The sequence below is a fragment of the Lathyrus oleraceus genome, chromosome 4 (assembly GCF_024323335.1).
Source record: "Lathyrus oleraceus cultivar Zhongwan6 chromosome 4, CAAS_Psat_ZW6_1.0, whole genome shotgun sequence".
NCBI classification, from domain to species: Eukaryota; Viridiplantae; Streptophyta; class Magnoliopsida; order Fabales; family Fabaceae; genus Lathyrus; species Lathyrus oleraceus.
This window is the reverse complement of record NC_066582.1, coordinates 149,102,468-149,128,310: the sequence shown is the minus strand read 5'-3', so window position 1 is coordinate 149,128,310 and position 25,843 is coordinate 149,102,468. Positions and strand designations below refer to the sequence as shown.

At 34.1% G+C, this 25,843-nt stretch overlaps 1 protein-coding gene across 1 annotated transcript; it reads left to right on the top strand.

The window, feature by feature from the left end:
* Positions 1-24,202: 24,202 nt before the first annotated feature.
* LOC127074211 (ethylene-responsive transcription factor 6) lies at positions 24,203-25,598 on the top strand. The gene has a single exon (XM_051015520.1). The coding sequence runs from the start codon at positions 24,549-24,551 to the stop codon at positions 25,410-25,412; it is 864 nt and encodes a 287-aa protein (XP_050871477.1). The 5' UTR covers positions 24,203-24,548; the 3' UTR covers positions 25,413-25,598.
* Positions 25,599-25,843: the final 245 nt, after the last annotated feature.

Here is a 25,843-nt window from a genome sequence, read left to right as displayed (position 1 = left end):
TACTAAAAAGCGCTCTCTATTGACAACCTTTAGCAGCGCTTTTTAGTAAACAAAAAGCGCTGCTAAAACCTATAGCAGCGCCACCTACGGCAGCGCTTTTAAGCGCTTTTAAAGGCCAAAAAAAGCGCTCTCATAGGTCTTTTTTGGCGTAGTGGTACCTAGGATGTTTTGGGTGCTTAAAACCTTCCCATTGCATAACCAACCCCCTTACCCAGATCTCTGACATTTTTACTAGTTTTTAATTCGATAAAACTTTTAGGTTTTTGTTCGCTTTCTAACCATTCCTTTGGATAAATAGAAGTGCGGTGGCGACTCGACTTGTATGGTTTACCTTGGATTTAGTCAATATATCTAATGGTAACGAATACCCCGCTACAATGACTTGATAAAACTTTTGATCTAATTTTGGTGTCACTTCTCTTGTGTCTCTCTTCTTCATCTCTTTCTTTTCCCTTTGATCAATTGGATGACTTGTGTCCATCTTGTTCACGATGTATGGATTGGTACTTGAAGAACTTTTCATCATTTCAAATCTACCTCCTAATTGATCATAGATCCTTTTAGGGACTTTAGATTTAAGCATAAGTTTATCCTAAGTGTCATGAAGTGTGGATTAAAGTAATGCACCATCATCCTAGTCTTTGTGCTTGATCACCCTTTTTTTTGTGACATTTCTTTAGGAGAATGATTTACATATAATTTCTCTAGCATGTATTAATACAAATATTATTATTGACCGGCCTCAGATAGTTGTGACTTCTACATAAGTCCAATTACGATTGCTTAACATAGCGCTCAATTTGTCCCAAAGAAAACAAAGGCATTTTTATAAGTGAGATTGTAAGTCTCCTATTCCTCATGATATTGTATGAAAATTTTGCTCATTTTCCATTTTGTGAGAGCTAGTGGCATACTTATTAATTTTATCTAAGTTGGATCCCTTCTTATAAATGATGTATAAGTTCATATTTTCATGCTTGTGAATGGATAGTTGAGTGTTCTCCAAAAAGTGACCAAACCATCTTTCATCTTTGATTACTAACATCCTTTACTAACACCTTACTTGTATTAACTTTTATTTCAAAGTCATTTACCTTATGCTCCTTTATTTTATGCCATTTACTTTATAATTTATATTTAGTATTCTATATCATATTATTTGTTTTTTTGTTCTTTGTCCATTTGGACCTTTCTTTTATATCATTGTAAAGAATACATTAATAAAGAAAAACCTATAAAGAAACTTTATTATCCAGATTCATGGACTTGTGGTGACTATCATTGGCATCATTGTGGAGTTATGGACTTAGAATTAGGATATTGACCTTTGCTTTGGGACTTGTGACTTAAGACCCTAGAATTCATCTGATACCTTTGACTTGGGATTTCCTTTTAAAGTTGTGGTTGCGTCACTCTAGTTTCATCTGATACATGAATTATTATTTGCTTATTCCGGCTTGCTTGAGGCTTAATCCAAATGAGAGAATTCTTACTTGACTTATGTCATACAACTTGCTATTTTATTGGTTATATCTTTCCTCCCTAGATTTTACTTTATGCTCTAGGATAATTAGGGGTGGCAAAACGGGCTTAGCCCACGGGGCATGCCTGTTTCGCCCGCAATTTTGTGTGGGGCGGGCCAATGATTTAGGCCCTCACCCTCAAATGTGTCCGCCCCGCCCCACCCTATTTTTTTCGCGGGCTTTTGCGGGCACGTGTATTTACATAAATTTTTGCATTTTTAGGCTTAAAGAGTGCAGTGCCCGCGGGCTTTCCCCGCCCCGCCCTCACTTTTTTGCGGGGCGGGTCTAAGTTTTAGGCCTGCATCCTCAACTATGACCGCCCCGCCCCGCCCCCGTTTTTTTGTGGGACGAATTGGAAGACAAACAACGTCTAATACAGAAAAAGATAACCAAATTGGAACAAAAGCTGGAAGACTATAAGAGGGAAATGGATGTCATAGATAGCCATATGGAAAATCTAAGTAGTCAGGGTAATAATAGATCTTTGTAGCTTATTTTAAATTTTCACTTTTAGTTTAGTGAAACTTATATTTTGTTTGATTTTGCAGAAGTTGATGATGACAAAGTTTCAAGAAATAATGAAGAGGATGATGATTATAACTGCTGCCAGAATGATGACGACGATGATGACAGTGATTGTAGCAGTTGATACCAACATCATGATGAAGCTGGTGATTACAACGGTTGGTACCAATATCACGATGAAGTTGGTGATTACAACAGTTGATACCAACATCATGAGGAAGATGATGAACACAACAATTTGGACCAACAGTATGCTCCCGTACATAACCTTTATCTTGCTGCAGATAACCATGATCATGCACTGAACCTGACATTGAATGAAGCTCCCTCAAAGAACCTGAACCAGAACCAGCCTGAGGAAGTTGCTCATACTGAGAACCTTCTTGCTGTAGATAACGATGATCCTATACAGAACATTCTTGCTGCAAATAACCATCATCCTATACAGAACTTTCTTGCTGCAAATAACCATAATCATAATCATGCATGTTTTTGTGCATTTTCTCGTTTGCTTGTTTTAGAAACTGCTTATTTATATGATCTTCTTTTTCTTGAATTTGCAAGTTTGTCATCCTTGCATTTTTATAGTTTTCTTGCGTTAGATAATGATGATTTTAACGATCTTTATGTTAATTGCCTTTTCTTGAATTTGCAAATTCCTCACGCTGTTAATCATTTTTTCTTGATAGGTTTTTCATGTTGATAGTTACATTTTTAGCCATTGTATTACTACATTTTCACTGATTTTTCTAGGTGTTTTGGAATTACTAAATGTTACCGTTCTTACTTTACTATGATCTTTCCTCACATTGTATTTGTTTTTAATTTCTGTTTATCATTTTTGTGTAGCCTCCTCATTGAGGAATTGGAAGACAAACAACGTCTAATACAGAAAAAGATAACCAAATTGGAACAAAAGCTGGAAGACTATAAGAGGGAAATGGATGTCATAGATAGCCATATGGAAAATCTAAATAGTCAGGGTAATAATAGATCTTTGTAGCTTATTTTAAATTTTCACTTTTAGTTTAGTGAAACTAATATTTTGTTTGATTTTGCAGAAGTTGATGATGACGAAGTTTCAAGAAATAATGAAGAGGATGATGATTATAACTGCTGCCAGAATGATGACGACGATGATGACAGTGATTGTAGCGGTTGATACCAACATCATGATGAAACTGGTGATTACAACGGTTGGTACCAATATCACGATGAAGTTGGTGATTACAATAGGTGATACCAACATCATGAGGAAGACGATGAACACAACGATTTGGACCAACAGTATGCTCCCATACAGAATATTTATCTTGCTGCAGATAACCATGATCATGCACTGAACCTGACATTGAATGAAGCTCCCTCAAAGAACCTGAACCAGAACCAGCCTGAGGAAGTTGCTCATACTGAGAACCTTCTTGCTGTAGATAACAATGATCCTATACAGAACTTTCTTACTGCAAATAATCATCATCCTATACAGAACTTTCTTGCTGCAGATAACCATAATCATAATCATGCATGTTTTTGTGCATTTTCTCAATTTCTTGTTTTAGAAACTGCTTATTTATATGATCTTCTTTTTCTTGAATTTGCAAGTTTGTCATCCTTGCATTTTTATAGTTTTCTTGCGTTAGATAATGATGATTTTAACGATCTTTATGTTAATTGCCTTTTCTTGAATTTGCAAATTCCTCACGCTGTTAATCATTTTTTCTTGATAGGTTTTTCATGTTGATAGTTACATTTTTAGCCATTGTACTACTACATTTTCACTGATTTTTCTAGGTGTTTTGGAATTACTAAATGTTACAGTTCTTACTTTACTATAATCTTTCCTCACATTGTATTTTTTTTTATTTCTGTTTATCATTTTTGTGTAGCCTCCTCATTGAGGAATTGGAAGACAAACAACGTCTAATACAGAAAAAGATAACCAAATTGGAACAAAAGCTGGAAGACTATAAGAGGGAAATGGATGTCATAGATAGCCATATGGAAAATCTAAGTAGTCAGGGTAATAATAGATCTTTGTAGCTTATTTTAAATTTTCACTTTTAGTTTAGTGAAACTTATATTTTGTTTGATTTTGCAAAAGTTGATGATGACAAAGTTTCAAGAAATAATGAAGAGGATGATGATTATAACTGCTGCCAGAATGATGACGACGATGATGACAGTGATTGTAGCGGTTGATACCAACATCATGATGAAGCTGGTGATTACAACGGTTGGTACCAATATCACGATGAAGTTGGTGATTACAATAGTTGATACCAACATCATGAGGAAGACGATGAACACAACGGTTTGGACCAACAGTATGCTCTCGTACAGAACCTTTATCTTGCTGCAGATAACCATGATCATGCACTGAACCTGACATTGAATGAAGCTCCCTCAAAGAACCTGAACCAGAACCAGCCTGAGGAAGTTGCTCATACTGAGAACCTTCTTGCTGTAGATAACAATGATCCTATACAGAACTTTCTTGCTGCAAATAACCATCATCCTATACAGAACTTTCTTGTTGCAGATAACCATAATCATAATCATGCATGTTATTGTGCATTTTCTCATTTTCTTGTTTTAGAAACTGCTTATTTATATGATCATCTTTTTCTTGAATTTGCAAGTTTGTCATGCTTGCATAATTATAGTTTCCTTGCGTTAGATAATGATGATTTTAACGATCTTTATGTTAATTTCCTTTTCTTGAATTTGCAAATTCCTCACGCTGTTAATCATTTTTTCTGGATAGGTTTTTCATGTTGATAGTTACATTTTTAGCCAATGTATTACTACATTTTCACTGATTTTTCTAGGTGTTTTGGAATTACTAAATGTTACTGTTCTTACATTACTATGATCTTTCCTCACATTGTATTTGTTTTTAATTTCTGTTTATCATTTTTGTTATCATTTTTTTGTAGCCTCCTCATTGAGGAATTGGAAGACAAACAACGTCTAATACAGAAAAAGATAACCAAATTGGAACAAAAGTTGGAAGACTATAAGAGGGAAATGGATGTCATAGATAGCCATATGGAAAATCTAAGTAGTCAGGGTAATAATAGATCTTTGTAGCTTATTTTAAATTTTCACTTTTAGTTTAGTTAAACTTATATTTTGTTTGATTTAGCAGAAGTTGATGATGACGAAGTTTCAAGAAATAATGAAAAGGATGATGATTATAACTACTGCCAGAATGATGACGACGATGATGACGGTGATTGTAGCGGTTGGTACCAACAACATGATGAAGCTGGTGATTACAACGGTTGGTACCAATATCACGATGAAGCTGGTGATTACAATAGTTGGTACCAACATCACGAGGAAGACGATGAACACAACGGTTTGGACCAACAGTATGCTCCCGTACAGAACCTTTATCTTGCTGCAGATAACCATGATCATGCAATGGACCTGACATTGAATGAAGCTCCCTCAAAGAACCTGAAACAGAACCAGCCTGAGGAAGTTGCTCATACTGAGAACCTTCTTGCTGCAGATAACGATGATCCTATACAGAACTTTCTTGCTGCAAATAACCATCATCCTAAACAGAACTTTCTTGCTGCAGATAACCATAATCATAATCATGCATGTTTTTATGCATTTTCTCGTTTTCTTGTTTTAGAAACTGCTTATTTATATGATCTTCTTTTTCTTGAATTTGCAAGTTTGTCATGCTTGCTTTTTTATAGTTTTCTTGCGTTAGATAATGATAATTTTAAAGATCTTTATGTTAATTTCCTTTTCTTGAATTTGCAAATTCCTCACGCTGTTAATCATTTTTTCTTGATAGGTTTTTCATGTTGATAGTTACATTTTTAGCCATTGTATTACTACATTTTCACTGATTTTTCTAGGTGTTTTGGAATTACTAAATGTTACCGTTCTTACATTACTATGATCTTTCCTCACATTGTATTTGTTCTTAATTTCTGTTTATCATTTTTGTTATCATTTTTTTAGCCTCCTCATTGAGGAATTGGAAGATGAACAACATCTAATACAGAAAAAGATAACCAAATTGGAACAAAAGCTGGAAGACTATAAGAGGGAAATGGATGTCATAGATAGCCATATGGAGAATCTAAGTAGTCAGGGTAATAATATATCTTTGTAGCTTATTTTAAATTTTCACTTTTAGTTTAGTGAAACTTATATTTTGTTTGATTTAGCAGAAGTTGATGATGACGAAGTTTCTAGAAATAATGAAGAGGATGATGATTATAACTACTGCCAGAATGATGACGGTGATTGTAGCGGTTGGTACCAACATCATCATGAAGCTGGTGATTACAACGGTTGGTACCAATATCACGATGAAGCTGGTGATTACAATAGTTGATACCAATATCATGAGGAAGACGATGAACACAACGGTTTGGACCAACAGCATGCTCCCGTACAGAACCTTTATCTTGCTGCAGATAACCATGATCATGCACTGAACCTGACATTGAATGAAGCTCCCTCAAAGAACCTGAACCAGAACCAGCCTGAGGAAGTTGCTCATACTGAGAACCTTCTTGCTGTAGATAACGATGATCCTATACAGAACTTTCTTGCTGTAAATAACCATCATCTTATACAGAACTTTCTTGTTGCAAATAACCATAATCATAATCATGTTGGTTTTTGTGCATTTTCTCATTTTCTTGTTTTAGAAACTGCTTATTTATATGATCTTCTTTTTCTTGAATTTGCAAGTTTGTCATGCTTGCATTTTTATAGTTTTCTTGCGTTAGATAATGATGATTTTAACGATCTTTATGTTAATTGCCTTTTCTTGAATTTGCAAATTCCTCACGCTGTTAATCATTTTTTCTTGATAGGTTTGTCATGTTGATAGTTACATTTTTAGCCAATGTATTACTACATTTTCACTGATTTTTCTAGGTGTTTTGGAATTACTAAATGTTACTGTTCTTACATTACTATGTTCTTTCCTCACATTGTATTTGTTTTTAATTTTTGTTTATCATTTTTGTTATCATTTTTTTGTAGCCTCCTCATTGAGGAATTGGAAGACAAACAACGTCTAATACAGAAAAATATAACCAAATTGGAATAAAAGCTGGAAGACTATAAGAGGGAAATGGATGTCATAGATAGCCATATGGAAAATCTAAGTAGTTAGGGTAATAATATATCTTTGTAGCTTATTTTAAATTTTCACTTTTAGTTTAGTTAAACTTTTATTTTGTTTGATTTTGAAGAAGTTGATGATGACGAAGTTTCTAGAAATAATGAAGAGGATGATGATTATAACTACTGCCAGAATGATGACGACGATGATGACGGTGATTGTAGCGGTTGGTACCAACATCATGATGAAGTTGGTGATTACAACGGTTGGTACCAATATCACGATGAAGCTGGTGATTACAATATTTGGTACCAACATCATGAGGAAGACGATGAACACAACGGTTTGGACCAACAGTATGCTCCCGTACATAACCTTTATCTTGCTGCAGATAACCATGATCATGCACTGAACCTGACATTGAATGAAGCTCCCTCAAAGAACCTGAACCAGAACCATCCTGAGGAAGTTGCTCATACTGAGAACCTTCTTGCTGCAGATAATGATGATCCTATACATAACTTTCTTGCTGCAAATAACCATCATCCTATACAGAACTTTCTTGCTGCAGATAACCATAATCATAATCATGCATGTTTTTGTGCATTTTCTCGTTTTCTTATTTTAGAAACTGCTTATTTATATGATCTTCTTTTTCTTGAATTTGCAAGTTTGTCATGCTTGCATTTTTATAGTTTTCTTGCGTTAGATAATGATGATTTTAAAGATCTTTATGTTAATTGCCTTTTCTTGAATTTGCAAATTCCTCACGCTGTTAATCATTTTTTCTTGATAGGTTTTTCATGTTGATAGTTACATTTTTAGCCATTGTATTACTACATTTTTACTGATTTTTCTAGGTGTTTTGGAATTACTAAATGTTACAGTTCTTACATTACTATGATCTTTCCTCACATTGTATTTGTTTTTAATTTCTGTTTATCATTTTTGTTATCATTTTTTTAGCCTCCTCATTGAGGAATTGGAAGACAAACAACGTCTAATACAGAAAAAGATAACCAAATTGGAACAAAAGCTGGAAGACTATAAGAGGGAAATGGATGTCCCAGATAGCCATATGGAAAATCTAAGTAGTCAGGGTAATAATAGATCTTTGTAGCTTATTTTAAATTTTCACTTTTAGTTTAGTGAAACTTATATTTTGTTTGATTTAGCAGAAGTTGATGATGACGAAGTTTCAAGAAATAATGAAGAGGATGATGATTATAACTACTGCCAGAAAATAACGCCTAGCTTTACTATGGGCATGCCCGTTTGCCACCCCTAAGGATAATCTCTTCTTCTCCCCCCTCTTTTGAATTTTCAAAATCTTCTCTCTTTTTCAAAACCTTCTTGTTTTTAAACCTGAACCACTTTCTCAATAAACCTTGACTTTTGTCAAGTGATTTTCAAAACCTTTTTCTTAAAATAAATGTTAATCCATTTTAAGCATGTTTAGACCAATTTCAAAAGACTAAAAAAATGCATAACTCATTCAAATCATTTTGTGCCTTTGTGCACTTTTCCTTTTAAAACTTTTCTCAAGGTATTAGACATGAGTCATTTCCATTATTTAGATATAACTCTCTTATCCTTATAGTATTGATGACAATTCTTTTCCATTTGTGAGAGCAAGTGGTATACTTGTTAATCTTTATCCAACTTGGAGCCCTTCTCATGATGATGCCAAATACTCATACTTGTGGGTGACTAGTTGAGTATTCTCCTTAAAATGACAAAATGTCCTTTTCCTTTAAAAATGAATAAAAACAAACTCCCTTTGTTATTTTTACCACAAACTACGAGGTTTTGATCCTCTATTTCACTTTGTTGGTACGTAGGCATGAGACTCCGAAAGTCTTGGCAAACACAAAAACATAACAAATATTTATTTTCCCATCTCTCCAATCTTTTACAAACAACACTCATTTTTTAAACCAAAAGGCACATTTTCAAAGAGGTTCCCATGGAGTACCATGGATGTTTAGGATGCTAATACCTTCCCTTTGCATAACTAACCCCCGAATCCTTGTTCTCTTTTTATTAGTTTTGTTTTAAAACTTCTTCGGGTTTTGTTCGTACTTTTTCCCTTTTTCTTTGGAAACAATAAAATTGCGGTGACGAATCTTCATTTGTGAGTTAAGTTATTTGATAGTTTAATCTCAAAATTTTTACCACTACAATTATTATCAGTTGGTAACCTAAACACTCCTTGAATATGTCAAGTTACTGATCGTAACCATCTATGCTCTTTGCTTACTTCATGAAGGGAAATTACTTCAATATGATTTGAAGAAGTTGTTACAAGTGTTTTCTTTTGAGATCTCCATGATATTGTAGTGTCACCATATGTAAAGACATATCCATCCTGTGATGTAGCATTATATGGATCTGACAAATATCATGCATCTGCATAACCAAGTAAAACTGGTTTTGTATTGTTAGAATAAAACAAACCAAGATCGAATGTACCTCGTAGATATCCAAATATATGTTGTATATTCCTTTACAATGTCTCTTTGTAGGACATGAATTGAATCTTGCTAGTAAACTCACTATAAAAGCTATATCAAGTCTTGTATAGTTAGTAAGGTACATTAGTACCCTAATGACATTGAGGTATGGAATTTCAGGGCCGAGATCCTCTTCATTATCTTCCATAGGTATAAATGGATCCCTTTCAATATTAAGTATTCTACACATTATTGGAGCACTCAAAAGGGTTCCCTCGTCCATGTTAAACCTTTTCAATACCCTTTATGTATTATTTTATTATTGTACCAATATACCATTTTTAGTATACTCAATTTGTAAACCAATGCAGAACTTGATTTTCCCCTAACCTTTCATTTCAAATTCTTTCTTTAATTAAACTCTTATTTCTCTAATTTCTTTATTAGTTCCAATGATATTTAAATCATCAATATATACAACAATTACTACAAAATCAGATATTGTTTTCTTGTAAAAATACAAGGGAAAATATGATTATTCTTATAACATTCTTTAAGAAAATATTCACTTGGCCTATTATTATGAAAATGATGTCAAAATTACAAAGTATAATTGGTTTCTTGATCGGTAAGAAATCCATAAGGGTTGAGAAAGAAGAAAACAATATGAACACAATGAAATTGGTTATAAACTGCTATTCTTTACTTTCTCTCGGGAACAAGATTACAAGTGTTATAGAGTAGTAAATAACCTCTCTCATCCTAATTAGAATTTGCATTATGCAATGATGAGAGACTAGTATGTTATTTATAAGAAAACTAACACACTAACCTAATGGGATTTTACACACATGCCCATTACACACGCTAACTTAGAGAACAAACTAACTTAAACGATTGAGCATAACAAACAGGATGAATTCGACATGCTAACAATCCTAGCATACTTTAACTACAACATGTGAATAGACTTCGGCGGCATGCCAAGGTCCCGTCGAATTGTCAAACCAAGAAGCTACTCTTCGATCATACTAGAGTTTCATCCAATATCTCACACCTATTATAACACATGCGCCTGAATTATTTTAACCCATACAACAATCTTTGACATTATAAATAAGGAAGTACCTTTCAATGGAGAATGAAAATATCTCATCAATATTCATACCTTTTCAGTTCAACAAATTTCCTGTATTAACATAATTAATTGAAATCTCGAGATCATTCTTGTTTTCAGTTTCATTATCAATGATCTCATTATCATCATCTTGTGCTTCTTCGAGAGCATGTTTTCCATCATGGATTTATTATTATCTAGTATATTTTTGAGATCACTTTCAATTGTATTCACCATTTATGTTCATTTTTTAAGGATTATTTCCTTTGGATCCCATAGGTCTACCATGTTTCAATTGTGTCTTAGATGTACTTTCTACATCATTTAGTTTCAAAATCCTAATTCGAGTTGGGACATTTATAGCTGGTACATGTGACTTTGTCACTCTCTTCAAATCAGTAAATGTGTCTGGGAGTTAATTTGCTAAATTTTGTAAGTGTACTATTTTCTTTACATTTTCTTCACATGATTTATATATGGTTCCAAATATATTAAATATAGTACATGCAATGTTATCTCATTTTGCAACTATTTATTTTCTCCCCTCAGTGTTGGAAGTTTTATTTCTTCAAAATGACAATTAGTAAATCTTGCTTGGAAAACATCACCTGTTAAAGATTCAAGATATCTAATAATAGATGATGATTCATACCCCACATATATTCCCAACCTCCTTTAGGGTCCCATCTTTGTTCTTTGTGGTAGAGCTATTGGAACATATATTGCACAACCAAAAATATTTAAATGGGAAATATTTGGTTCCTTACTAATTGCAAGTTGATAAGGGATATGTTTATGATCAATACTTGGCCTTAGATGTATGAGTGTTGCAGCATGTAAAATTGCATGACCCCAAATGCTAACTGGTAGTTTGGTTCTCATTATTAATGGTCTAGAAATATATTGAAGACGTTTGATTAATGACTCAGCTAAACCATTTTGTGTATGCACATGAGGAACAAGATGTTCTACAATAATTCCAATTGACATGCAATAATTATTAAATGATTCATATGTAAATTCACCGAAATTGTCAAGTCTAATTTTCTTTATAGTATAATCAGGGAATTAAGCCCTTAGTTTAATTATTTGTTCAAGAAATTTTGCAAATTCCATATCACAACTTGACAGTAAACATACATATGACAATCTACAAAATGCATAAATAATAACATAAAATTCTGGAACGGTCCTGACGGTGAATGGATAGATCCATATATATCGCTTTAAATTCTTTCAAGAAATGTAAGTGATTATGTCTGAGTCTTTCCTGGTGAATATTTTGTTATTAATTTTCCAAGAGAACAAGCTTCACATGGTCTATCTTAAAGGTTTTAAACCTTTCAATGGATGACCATGAGTGCTTTAAACTATTTAATGCATCATTGTTGAACTAGGGTGGCCTAAACAGTCATGCCATAAAGTCATAGTTTTAGGATATTACTAAATTACATTTAATTTCATGTATATATGTATAATGTAGTCTAGAGGGTAGTTTTGGTATTTCTTCAAAAGTTTTCTTCTTTCCTAAAACATGAGTAGTAATATTGATGTATTTCATGTTACCTTCCGTTGCAATTTCGGTATTATATCCTTGACGATATATGTCATTAAAACTCAACAAATTTCTCTTTAATTTTGGAGAGTATAAAGCATTATTAATGACAAACTTTGTTCCATTTGATAACATGAATGTTGTGAAAAATGATGTCGGAATACCAAAGTATAATCGGTTCCTTGATCAACAGGAAATCCACAAGGGTAGAAAAGAGGGAAGCAAGAAGAACACAATGAAGTTGGTTATAAACTGCTATTCTTTACTTTCTCTTGGGAAAAAGATTACAAGTGTTACAGAGTAGCAAATAACCCCTCTCACCATAATTAGGATTTGCGTTATACAATGATTAGAAACTAGTATGTTATTTATAAGAAAACTAACACACTAAGCTAATGGGTTTTTACACATGGACCCATTACATAAGCTAACTTAGATAACAAGTTAACTTAAACAATTGGGTATAACAAACAAACCCAATTTGACATGCTAACAATCTTAGCATATTTTGACTACAACATGTGAACAGACTTCGACGACATTCTAAGGTCCTATCGAATTGTCGAACCCATAATCTACCCTTCGACCATACTAGAGTTTGATCCAATATCTCAAAAATCTCCATCTTGGAACAAACTCCATAACATCAAGGGAACATACTAGCTTTCTTTATTAAGCTTTATCAACTACATATAATGGGAAAGCTTACAACTTGGTAATATTTTGGTGATCATATCAGCAACATTGTGATATGTCAAAACCTTTAATACTTTGACTTCTCCATGCTCGATTACCCTTCTGACAAAATGCAGCCTCACATCGATGTTCTTGGTTCGCTCATGATAGACTGAATTCTTCAACAATTGTATAACATTTTGACTATCACATTTAACAGTGATAACTCGACCTTGAAGTTTCAGTTCCTTAGCAAAACCTTCAAGCTAAAATGATTCTTTCACATCTTTTATGAGGGCGATATATTCTGTTTCAGTGGTTGATATGGAAACAACCTGCTTAAGTGTTCCTTTCCAACTAATTGTTATGCCAAACATAGTGAACACGTATCTAGAAATAGATTTTCTGAAATCCATACAACCTGCATAATCATAGTCGAAAAATCCTTCAATTTCAACTTTACTATCATCATTATAGGCTCCACCATAAATCGGGACTCTGCTAAGAGACTCATTGATGTACCTAAGAATCCACTTTAGTGTTTGCCAGTGTGCCTTCCCAGGATCGACCATATATATGCTTACAAGGCTCACTTCGTACGCTATGTCTAGCCTCGTACAAACCATAACATACATCAGAGACCCTACTATACTAGTATATGAAATGTTATTCATATAGACTCTTTAGACTCTAGTACTAGGACTTTGAGTCGTACTCAGCTTGTACTGGGGATTAGTCAGTGTTAAAACAAACTTTGAATTTGACATACCAAACTTGTCGAGAATCTTCTTCAAGTATGTCTCTTAAGATAAGCATAATCTTGACTACTTTCTATCTCTCTGAATGTCAATCCCAAGAGTTTTGGATGCATCTCCCAGATCCTTCATATCGAACTCCTTATTGAGTTCAACCTTGACCTTCATTACATCCTCGATATTGTTGCTTGGTATAAGAATATCATCCACATAAAGCAATAAAATAACAAATGAATTTTCAGGTCGAAATCTGAAGTAAACATAGTGGTCGAACTGACTTCTAATGAAACCTATGTGTGTCATGAACTTGTCGAATCTCCTATTCTACTGTCGAGGAGATTGTTTAAGTCCATATAAAGATCTATTCATCTTGCACATATAATCTTCCTTTCCCTTTTCTGCATACCCTTCAGGTTGCCTCATCAGGATTGTTTCATCTAGATCTTCATACAAGAAAGTAGTATTCACATCCATTGGTTCTAATTTTAGGTCAAAATATGCCACCATGGCAAGTAATATTCGAATGGACCTATGCTTCACAATATGAGAGAACACATCATTGAATTCAACACCTTCTTTCAGAGTGAAACCCCTTGCAACCAATCTTGCCTTGTATCTCTTTAACATCACTCCTTTGGTTCCTTCCTTAACTATGAAAATCCACTTACAGCTGAATAATATGGCTCCAGCAGGTTTCTTCATCATCTCCCAAGTATGGTTATCATGAAGAGACTTCATATCATTATCCATGACCTTTATCCATTCAGTCTTATTTCGAATTCTCATAACTTCCTTATAGTCTCTAGGTTCTTCGTCTAGAACCTCACTTGCAGAGATTAAGACATAAGTTATGAGATCTACATACCTAAGTCTTTGAGCTGGCTTAATGACTCTTCTCGGCCTATCTCTTACCAACAGGTAGTCATCGACAGTTTCCTAAACTTCCTCAGTATCTTCAGTATCTTGTGCTTCTTATTTGACTTGATCTGGGATACGCAATTCAGCATTGACATGCTCCACCTCAATAGGAATCTTTTCCTGTTTTATCTCTTCTTCAAATATCTATGCATTTCGACCAACATCATCAATTTTCTTGAAAGCCATCTCAACTTCATTGAAAACTACATCTCGATTGGTGATACACCTCATGTGACCTGGCTCTAGGAACCATAACCAATAAGATTTAACTTCTTCATGGCATCCCACGAACATGCATCTTAGAGGTATAAGTTCGACCTTGTCTTGCCTAATGTGAGCATAGGCTATGCAGCCAAATACTATAAGTTTGTCGAGATTTGATGGATGTCCCGACCAAACTTCTTCAGGTGTCTTCATATCTAACACAGTCAAAGGACATTTGTTTATCAGATATGTTGCTATCACAAAAGCCTCTGCCAAAAACACCTTATTTAACCCATCACTAGTCAACATACATCTAACTCTTTCCAAAATGGTTCGATTAAACCATTAAGTCAAACCATTTTGTTGGGGAGTACCTACAGTAGTTATGTGCCTTGTAATACTAGAGACTACACAAAAAATGTCAAACACATATTTGCAAAATTCAAGGTCATTGTCGGTTCTCAACCTCTTGACCTTTCTGCCAGTCTGATTTTTGACCAGAGTCTTCCAACTTTTGAATTTCTCAAAAGTTTCATCCTTAGTCTTCAGGATGAATACCCATAACTTTCTGGAATAATCATAAACTATGGATAGAAAATACCTTGCTTCTGAATGTGATGGGCACCTTGCAGGCCCCCAAAGAGAAACATGAATATAATCAAGGGATCCATGTGCTCTTTGTTTGCCTTTATTGAACATCACTCTGCAAGATTTTCCAAGTACTCAGGGTTCACAAAACTTTAGCTTTTCGACTTTGTCTCCACCAAGTAGAGTTTGTTTCTCCAATTCGACCAGACCCCTTTCACTGACATGGCCCAAACTCATATGCCAAATTTCTGTCTTCGACAAAGGTTTCGTGGATGCAACATTTACACAACCACTGACAACTTCAGCCTCAAGGGTATACAAGTATTGTTTCTTCACGCCTCTTAAGGCTTCCTTCGATCCCTTCGTGACTTTTAGAATACTTTTCTCTCCTTGGAAAATATATCCTTTCTTATCGAATTCACCAAGAGAAATCAAATTTCTCTTCAAATCAGGTACATACTTGACTTCAGTCAACAACCTTATTGACTCGTCATGGAGCTTGAATCTTATAGATCCAACACTTGCAATCTTGCAAGCTTTATTGTTTCCAAACAATACATATCCACCATCTTGATCACATAGCTCCAAGAACAACTATTTGTTTGGATTAATGTTCCAAGTGCAACCTGAATCCCTAATTCACTCTTTACTTGAGTCGCCGCTTGAAACCACAAGAACATCAGATGAGTTGAAATCATCTTGAACAATGGATGTGTTTCCATTATCCTTACCTCCATGATCTTTCAGGCGTTCATGACACACTTTTCTAGTATGACCCTCCTTCTTATAGTGATAAAATCGAATACCACATGCATTACCACTATAAGACTTCTACTGACTTTTACCCTTCTTCTTATCGAACTCGCCATCTCTCTGTATGAATTTCGCCTTAATCGACAGGCCTTCACTAGTTGAAGATGGCTTGTGCTCTTTTCGTTTGTTCAAATTCTTAGAATACAAGGCTGATTGAAATTCTTCAAAGTTCAGAGACTCTCTTCCATACAAGAGAGTTTCTTTGAAGTGAGCATGTGATATGGGCAAAGTACACAACAACAACAACAACAACGCTTGATCTTCATCCTCAATCTTGACATCGATATTTTCAAGATCAAGAATTAGATTGTTGAATATATCCAACTGCTCATCCAGAACATTATCTTCACTCATCTTGAATGAATACAAATCTTGCTTCAAGTAGAGGCGATTGACCAACGATTTGGTCATGTACAAACTTTCGAGTTTCACCCATAACCCCGACGCCCTCGTCTCCTTCGAAACATGACGAAGAACCTGATTACCAAGGCTCAATAAGATGAATTTGTGGGCTTTCTCTACCATAGTCATTTTTTCTTTGTTTGTTAATGCAGCGTCCATGACTCTGGCTCCCTTCAACGCTTCTAAATAACCCTGCTGAACCAGTAGGGATTTGTTATTTTCAAGCGCCACAGACTGAAATCGTTCACTCTGGTGAACTTTTCAATCTCATATTTTGTTGATGGCATCTTCTCCATGCTCATCACATCAATTTGTGATGAAAAATGATGTCAAAATAACAAAGTATAATCGGTTCCTTGATGGACAAGAAACCCACAAGGGTAGAAAAGAGGGAAGCAAGAAGAACACAATGAAATTGGTTATAAACGACTATTCTTTACTTTCTCTTGGGAATAAGATTACAAGTGTTATAGAGTAGCAAATAACCTCTCTCACCATAATTAGGATTTGCATTATAGAATAATGAGAGACTAGTATACTATTTATAAGTGTTAGAATTTATAAAATATTTTAGGCTTAAATAGTCTCTTTGTCCCTATAAGTTAGCGTATTTTTGAATTTGGTCCCTGTATCTTTTTTTTTGTCTGAGTCCCTATATCTTTTTTTTTTTTGCATTAGTCCATGAGGTTTGATTTCTGTTAAAAAAAAGGTGACTTGGCAAACGACATACACGTGGAATTGTTTTATATCTGTTTTATATTCAACAAATTTCATACGTGGATATTCTTTTATTTACCACCAAAAATGCAATGTTGTTCAGAAAATATCTTTTTATTTTAGTCCTTGTAAATTAGGGTTTTATTTGTTGAAAAGAAAAGAAACTCATGTTGTGGGAGGGAGGAGACGAAGCAACGAAGACAATGAAATGCAAATTTCATGACCTAGTAACACACAATCGCATCTATGGAACTCAATCTCATATATAATATCTTTTTTCTTCCTTCTATCGGTGAGTCAGCTCTATTCATTGTGTCTTCTTGAAACTTGCATGTTATGGAGTTCAATTTGATTTTTCATTACGGGGGTAGATTCGATAGGCATTATTTAGTGTATTTCACAGGGGGGAAATGAGCATGATGTAGAAATATATCCAAATAGGTGGCACTGATTTGAAGCAACAGGTATCATGAAAGAGTTAACTGAGCTTGAGCATTCAGAGTATTGGCTATGGTGGTATAACATCGATGCTGATAAGTATAGTATAATGGTTAGTGATAGTTATGATGATAAGGTATATCAATATGACATGGTAATGAAATGTGCAGTTCACATATATGTTGAACATAAAGGTAACGACAATGCTGAAGAAGCTGATGTAGATGATTTTCAAGAAGAAAAAGTTGGTGGTGTGGAATAGGTTAAAGAAGACGATGTTGGTGGTGTTGAACAAGTTAAAGAAGACAATGTTGGTGGTGTTGAACATGTTAAAGAAGTTAATGTTGGTGATGTTGAACAGGTTGAAGAAGCTAATGTTGGTGGTGTTGAACAGGTTGAGGACATGAAGGATATTGACTTTGAAATTGATGGTTTATCATTTGATAATAGTGAGGATGAGAGGGATCTTGGGTTGGACAATTGCTTTGAATTTATTGAAAATCAAGTTGAAGAAAATGGCAAACGAGGTAGGATAAAAGTTGCAGCAAGGAAGCACAAGCATACTCCAAAGAAGGTACCAAGTGGTGTTGATAATTTGGGGTCATGTAGTGGTGTGGATAATGAGATGATCATCAACTATGCTAGTGATGAGCCTGATAGTAGTGACCCTGATGCTTCTGATGGGGAGAAGGAACCAAAATATCCAAGGTTTAAGATGCATGATTTAGACAAGAATTACAAATTCAAAGTGGGATTGGAGTTTGTATCACTTGAAGAATTTAAAGAAGCAATAACTGAATGGTCGATATTAAATGGGAGATAAATAAAGTATGTGAAAAATGACAAAGTTAGAGTAAGGGTAACTTGCAAGGGTAAATGTGGGTTTTTAGCATTTGTAAGTAAAGTTGGGAATAAGCACACGTATAGAATGAAGAAATGGATTGGAACACACATGTGTGGTAGGGTATTGAATAATAGTTCTGCCACTTCTAAGTGGGTTACAAAAATGGTGGTGACTAGGATGGCATCTTCAGATGGTGTTAAGATTCGAGATATAGTCTCTAAGTTTAGGAGTAACTTCTCTGTTGGATGAGCAGGGCATGGAAGGCCAAAGAAATTGCCAAAGCTCTTATTGAAGGTGATGCAGTAAAATAATACAACCTTCTGTGGAGATACTCTACAGAGTTAATGAGAGTCAATTCTGGGAACACTTGTAAAATTAATCTGACAAGGGTTGGACTAACAATACAACCAAGGTTTAGAAGCTTTTATTTTTGCTTAGATGGGCTTAAGAAAGGCATCACAACATCTTGTAGGCCATTCATTGGAGTTGATGGATGTCATCTTAAGACTAAGTTTGAAGGGACTCTTCTTATTGCAGTTGGTAGAGATCCAAATTACCAACACTATCCCATAGCTTTTGGTGTATGTGAAACTGAAACAAAGGAGTCATGAAGGTGGTTTCTTACCTTGCTTTTGGATGACATTGGTCAAGAAAAGAGGTGGGTTTTCATCTCTGACCAACAAAAGGTACTTTCATAACTGTAATGTTTTTTGGATCTTGTCCCTAATTATATAATATGTTTTGGTTTTCATACTTAACTATGTTAATTTTTTTTGGTTTTCATCCCTAATTTTGCAGGGTTTGATCCCTGTCTTTGAAGAATTGTTTGAGAGGGTAGAACACAGACTTTGTCTTAGGCATTTATATGCCAATTTCAATAAGAAGTTTGGTGGAGGGACACAGATCAAAGGCCTAATGATGGCTGCTGCAAAAGCCACATATATCCAAGTCTGGGATGATAAGATGAAAGAATTGAAGGAGCTCAATGTGAAACCGTGGGAGTGGCTGTTAGGCATACCTACCAAAGCATGGTGTAGGTATGCATTTTATTTTTATCCTGGATGTGATGTTCTTATGAATAATGTATCTGATACATTTAATATCACTTTATTAGTGGAAAGAGATAAACCAATATTAACTATGTGTGAATGGATAAGAAACTATCTCATGAATAGAAATGCCAACTTAAGAGAAAGGGTTGATAGATGGAATCACAGGATAATGCCTAGACCTAGACTTAGGTTGGATAAGGAAGTGGAACATGCAGGGAATTTGATCCCTAATTATTCTGGTGACACAATATGGAAAGTTGAACATACCCATACCAGGAATAGTTTCATTGTGGATACGTCAAAGAAAACATACACATGTAACTTTTGGGAACTAGTGAGCATTCCTTGTAGACATGCTGTCATTGCATTAGGTTTTAGGAACCAATCCCCCAAAGATTTTGTTGATGACTGTTATTCCAAAGATATGTATGGGAAATGCTATGGTTATAATGTAAGTCATATTAATGGACAAGACATATGGTCGGAGGTTGACATGGAAGAGATTTTGCCTCCATCATATAAAAGAGGACTTGGACGACCAAAGAAGTTGAGAAGGAGGGAACCTGATGAGGAACCTAATAAGGTAAGAACACAAACAACTTATTGTTACACAAGATATGGTGTACATGGCCATAATGCAAGAAGTTGTACAAGTCAATTAGTTGACCTTGAAGCTCAAAAAAGAAAGGTATTGAACTCTCTATAATTGATATGTTATTAATGTAATTGATATGTTATTAATGTAATTGATATGTTACTAATGTTCTGACTTGTTTGTCCAAAGAAAGTGAAAGAAAATAACAAAAAGACAATGACCAACTCAAACTACAACACAAGAACAAACTCAACCTACTGAAGCTGAAACTGCAACACAGGAACAACCACAACCAAATGAAACTCAAATTGATTTTGACCCTGAGTTTGAAATGCTTGCTGCAAATCTTGCAGCAGCATTTGAGGCAACTCAAACTCAACCAAATCTTGTTGTTAATGGACCAGTTGCATCTGCACAAAGTCATAGTGCACTAGTTACATCAGCTTAAGGTGAGCCTGTTACATCTTCACAAACTGTTGATGTACCTGACTATATTTTGAGTGCACCTTTTCCAACAATTGATGATGTACTTGCTGCACCTGCTTATACCACCCCAAGAGTTCTTAAACCAGTTGAGTTTAATATACCATTTCACAATGATTTGGAATTATTCTGTTTATGTCTTGCACCTATAATATTTTATATTTTACAGAAAAAGAAGACATATATACCAAAAGTTGCAATAAAATTGGAGTTGAGGAGAAGTGACAGGACAAGGGTCCTAAGATGCAAAAACCTGAAAGGAGAAGGAAGTAATCAATCACAACTTATGTTTCTTGTTGGTGTCTTGCACCTTTATTGTATTTTGAGACTAAAGTCTTTGCCCTTTGGCTTTATGTAATTTTGAGACATATAACATCATTATGGTTTATTTATAGTGTGTCCTTGTTGTACTTGAGACAAAATTATTTACCTTTTGGCTTTATGTAATTCTGAGACTTCTTTGTGTTTATGTATGGTGTGTCATTGTTCTATTTTGAGACAACTTTATATGTCTTTATGTTATACAATATTAAGTAAACGCATGAAATACAGTGATGACATAGAAACATAACATTAAAAAACAAGGATATAATACAAAAAGCTACAAACATATAGGGACAAAAATTAAAAAATTTAAACGTTCTGATTCATTCAATAACTAATCCTTACAGGGACGAAATTTAACAACTACCCTTCTTCTAGGGACTAAAACCAAAAATAAATTACAGACACCATGAACATGACAATCACTACCATTTATGGTAAGCAAAGAACAAACACCATGAAAGAGTCAACAAAAGCTTAAATATTTTGGTCTTCTTCCTTTCGTTTTCCAACTTAAATTTCGTCTTCTCCTTTTTCATAGCTTCAAGATCTTTAATGATGCACCCCAACTCCCGAACAAACTCTGAGCAATTGCATCTGATTGAGTTTTTGTGTTTCGTTGATGTGCTACGTTCAACTTCATCATCCCATATGAAAAGCGAGCAACTTAATCCCGAATTAGAACACTTCCAGAATATTCTTTTAGGGTTTTTAGTTGAATTTAAAATGAACATCCTCATTGCATTATTACAACCACAAACTGGGATTTCAGACACAGAGAAATTACCTGCAAATGATGTTATCATGGTTGAATCTGCACTAGGTTTGAAGGTTTGAACGGAGTGACAAGAGAGGAAGAAGCGACGAAGATTTGAAGAGAAGAAGAAGATATGCAAAATTGTGTTTTTTTTGGATTTAGTCCTCCTTTTTAATTCCCCTCCACTTGGTTTTCCACGTATTATCCCCATAAAATTATAAAACATTTCCACGTGTGTGCCGTTTACCCAGTCACCTTTTTTTAACAGAAATTTAACCTCAGGTACTAACGCCAACAGAAAAGTGAGGTATAGAGACTCAGACAAAAAAGAAGATACAAAGACCAAATTCAAAAACATGTTAACGTATAGGGACAAAGAGACTATTTAAGTTAATATTTTATAATATCATTTATATTAATTTAGAGTATCTTAGATTATTTCTTAGTATCAGATTTAATTATAGTTATTATTATCAAGATTTTTTCTTAATATATGATTGAGTTTATGTATCCTATGAATAGGGATTAGTATTGAGTCTTAAGTATAAAGTCAATAGTATTTTTCTCTTATCTTTTACACATAATCACAAATTCAACATGGTATCAAAGCTTGATACGATCCTCCTTGAACTAATTGTTGCTTCCGCTATTGAGTTCCCAAAATTTTGGGTATGTGTTTGTTTTGATTTTATAAGGATAAGTTTATTGAAGAAGAAAAAAATTCTTATGTTAAATCACTAAATTGTTCTCGAGTTGTCTCCCACTTTTGTGTGCATGCAGATCATGATTGAATTATATATGATTTCGGTTGGCTCTCTCCCTATTGATTGATTCTTCCTCCTTATCGGTGATTCTATTATAAGATAACATATATGGTGAATGAATACATATGATAAAACACATTAGTAATTTAAATGACATCAAATAATTATAATTTTTTTAGTGAAGCAATATTAAAGATTGGGATCTTAGTCATCCATTAAGTATGAAAGTTATTATTTATAGATCGGATTTTGAATCTCTATTAAGAATAAAAGTTAGTATATGCATAAGATATTTTGGACCTCCATTAAATATAAAAGTTAATATTTGTATATGGAGTTTTAAACCTTCATTAAATATAAAAGTTAATATTTACGTTGGGGATTTTAAACCTCCATTAAATATAAAAATTAGTATTTACATATGAGGTTTTAAAGTTACATTAAATATAAAAGTTAGTATTTATATACGGGGTTATAGACCTCCACGTAAAATGTACTCCCTCCGGTCTCATATGTAAGCAAAAAAAAAAAAAATTGGAGTCTCAAATATAAGCAAAAATTAATTACAATGGTTACAATTAAATATACCATTCCAATTTTACCCTCAAATTTAGTTTTTCAATATTCATGTTTATTCCTATAATAACTCCACTTTTTACACTTCCAAAAGAACATTTATTCTGAAACGTTGCATTTGTTATCATTGGCTTTTGAAAAGTCATATCCTATTATAAATGGTGCAGTATCATCTTGTACAAAACTCCATGAGTCTTGTTCTTCCTTTTTTTTTATACTCTAAAAATGACAAACCCACATCATTTAGCTAATGAGTTTCCATCTTTAAAAATGGACTAAGAAGTGTTGTTTTTAGGCGAGACAAATTTCTACAGGAAATTTTAGTAAGAGTAAGTGGAATATATAACCACTAAATGACTAACCATTAAATGGTATTAATAAAAATTGACTAACCATTAAATGGTTATAATAAAAATATTAATTTATTTCTAAATTAATAAATAAGGATAAATATGGAAAAAATGTATATTTTCCATTACTTAAATGAATATATAGCCACTTTCTTAAAGGGTGAGCCTTTTTTTTTTTTTGCTTACATATGAGACCGGAGGGAGTATTTAATAATAACACTTATTAAAGAGCACTTGATAAGTTCCTAATTTTTTTTAACTAGGGATAAAACAATAATAACATAATAGTCACTCTAATTAAATCACTTAATGGGTTGTCTGCTATCTATAATTGAGGCAAATAATAATAATAATAATAATAATAAAAAGTGATATATATAAATATATATATATATATATATATATATATATATATATATATATATATATATATATATATATATATATATAAAAGACATATTTAGTGTACTAATAATTTCTGATAAAAACGATTATGCTGATAATATGAAGAAAAAAACAAGATATTTGAATCAATCTTTAAAAAAATAAAGAGAGAAGAAAGTAGAATGATGTCCTATATTTCTCATAGAGAATTGAAATATATTTCTCACATTGGATAAATCAAAAGGACCGCCATTTAAGTAACGACAAGAGAAATGACAAGAAAACAGCCAAGAATGGTTTAATATTAACAAGTTGAATCATTAGACATAGTCACATGGACAAGTTGATGCACAAATTTACAAAGGTCTTCCCTAGCGTATACTATTCAAATCGCAAAGAAAGAATTTTAAAAAAAAGAATTACTAAGAAAACGAAATAGGATGCTTCCTTCTACCATCCTTGCGCCTAACTAGAAAGTCTCACTCACTTCACTCACTCCTCTTTTCAACTTTCTTCTCTCTATATATACCCTTTTTCCACTCCACTTAGACAAACACAATCAATCTTATCTTCTTTTCTTCTAATAAAACCAACTACAACTTCAATTTAAGTAACACATAATAAATTCCCTTATGGCTAACGCAGATGAAGTTTCAGCTCTTAAACGTATCAAACTGCATCTTCTTGGTGAATTTTCACCACTTCCATCTCCTATTTCACAACCTTGGAGCTTTGATTTTGATTTTCAATTTCAAACAAACCAAACCACTTGTGATTCTTCAATCTCTTTGGATCATTACTTCACTGATCTTCTTCAAACAGAGACACAGATTCCGATCTTTGAATTCGACTCCAAACCTCAAACAACTGAGCCTGAGAGCCCTAAAGCGCTAACATCTCATCCTCAGGCAACGGTGGAGAAGACTCCTCAACTGAAGCGAAAACCGTCGTTGGAAATCGCTCTCCCGAATAAAACCGAATGGATCCAATTCAGAAAGCCAGATCCGAAACCGGAAGCGGTTGTACAGAAGCCGGAAGTCGCTGAGAAACAGCACTACAGAGGAGTTAGACAGAGACCGTGGGGAAAGTTCGCCGCCGAGATCCGCGACCCGAACAAACGCGGCTCGAGGCTGTGGCTTGGAACTTTTGAAACTGCTATCGAAGCCGCGAAAGCCTACGATCGTGCCGCTTTTAGGCTTCGTGGATCTAAAGCGATTCTCAACTTTCCACTAGAAGTCAACGCCATGGCGGCGGCGGAAAACTCCGGCGAGAACAAAAAGCGTTGCCGGGACGAGGAAGAGGATGATGTAGTGGAAGTGAAACCAGTGGTGAAAAAGGAGAAAACGGAGGAATTTGATGTAAACTGTATTAAAGAGATGCCGTTAACGCCGTCAACTTGGACTGGGTTTTGGGACGTTGATGTGAAGGGGATGTTCAGCGTTCCACCGTTATCGCCGTTATCTTCCTTTTGTTTTTCACCTCTAGTGGCTGTGTGAATTTTCTATTTCAGGGCTTTTTTTCTTATTGCATCCTCACTTGAGAGATGAGAAATGTATATTTCATCGAAGTATTAAATTTATTCACTAAAAGTTTCTTTTAAAACGCTAAGTTTGAATTAAATTTGAACTTGAATTATGTATGGATCATTATTAGTTAAATTTTAATTACTACTTTTTAGTTAAGATATTCTCTTCATCTTCATTGAAATCATTGTTTTCCTCATCTTGACTTAATTCGTAAAGCATGATGAGACAGTGATCGGATGATTTCTGTCACAGCTGACGGGAGCGTAAACAATATCTAAATTAACTATCCTTTCATCCACACTCTCCTTCCCCAGCCATAAGCGTGATCCAATATTTGCTTTCTCTAAACTGAAATAATATTAATGGTCCAAATTGCCAAGATACCTCCTGATCTGCCTTAT

What these genes read in the sequence shown, in the direction of transcription:
- LOC127074211 (XM_051015520.1), top strand. Translation starts at nt 24,549, where the DNA reads ATGGCTAACGCAGATGAAGTTTCAGCTCTTAAACGTATCAAACTGCAT.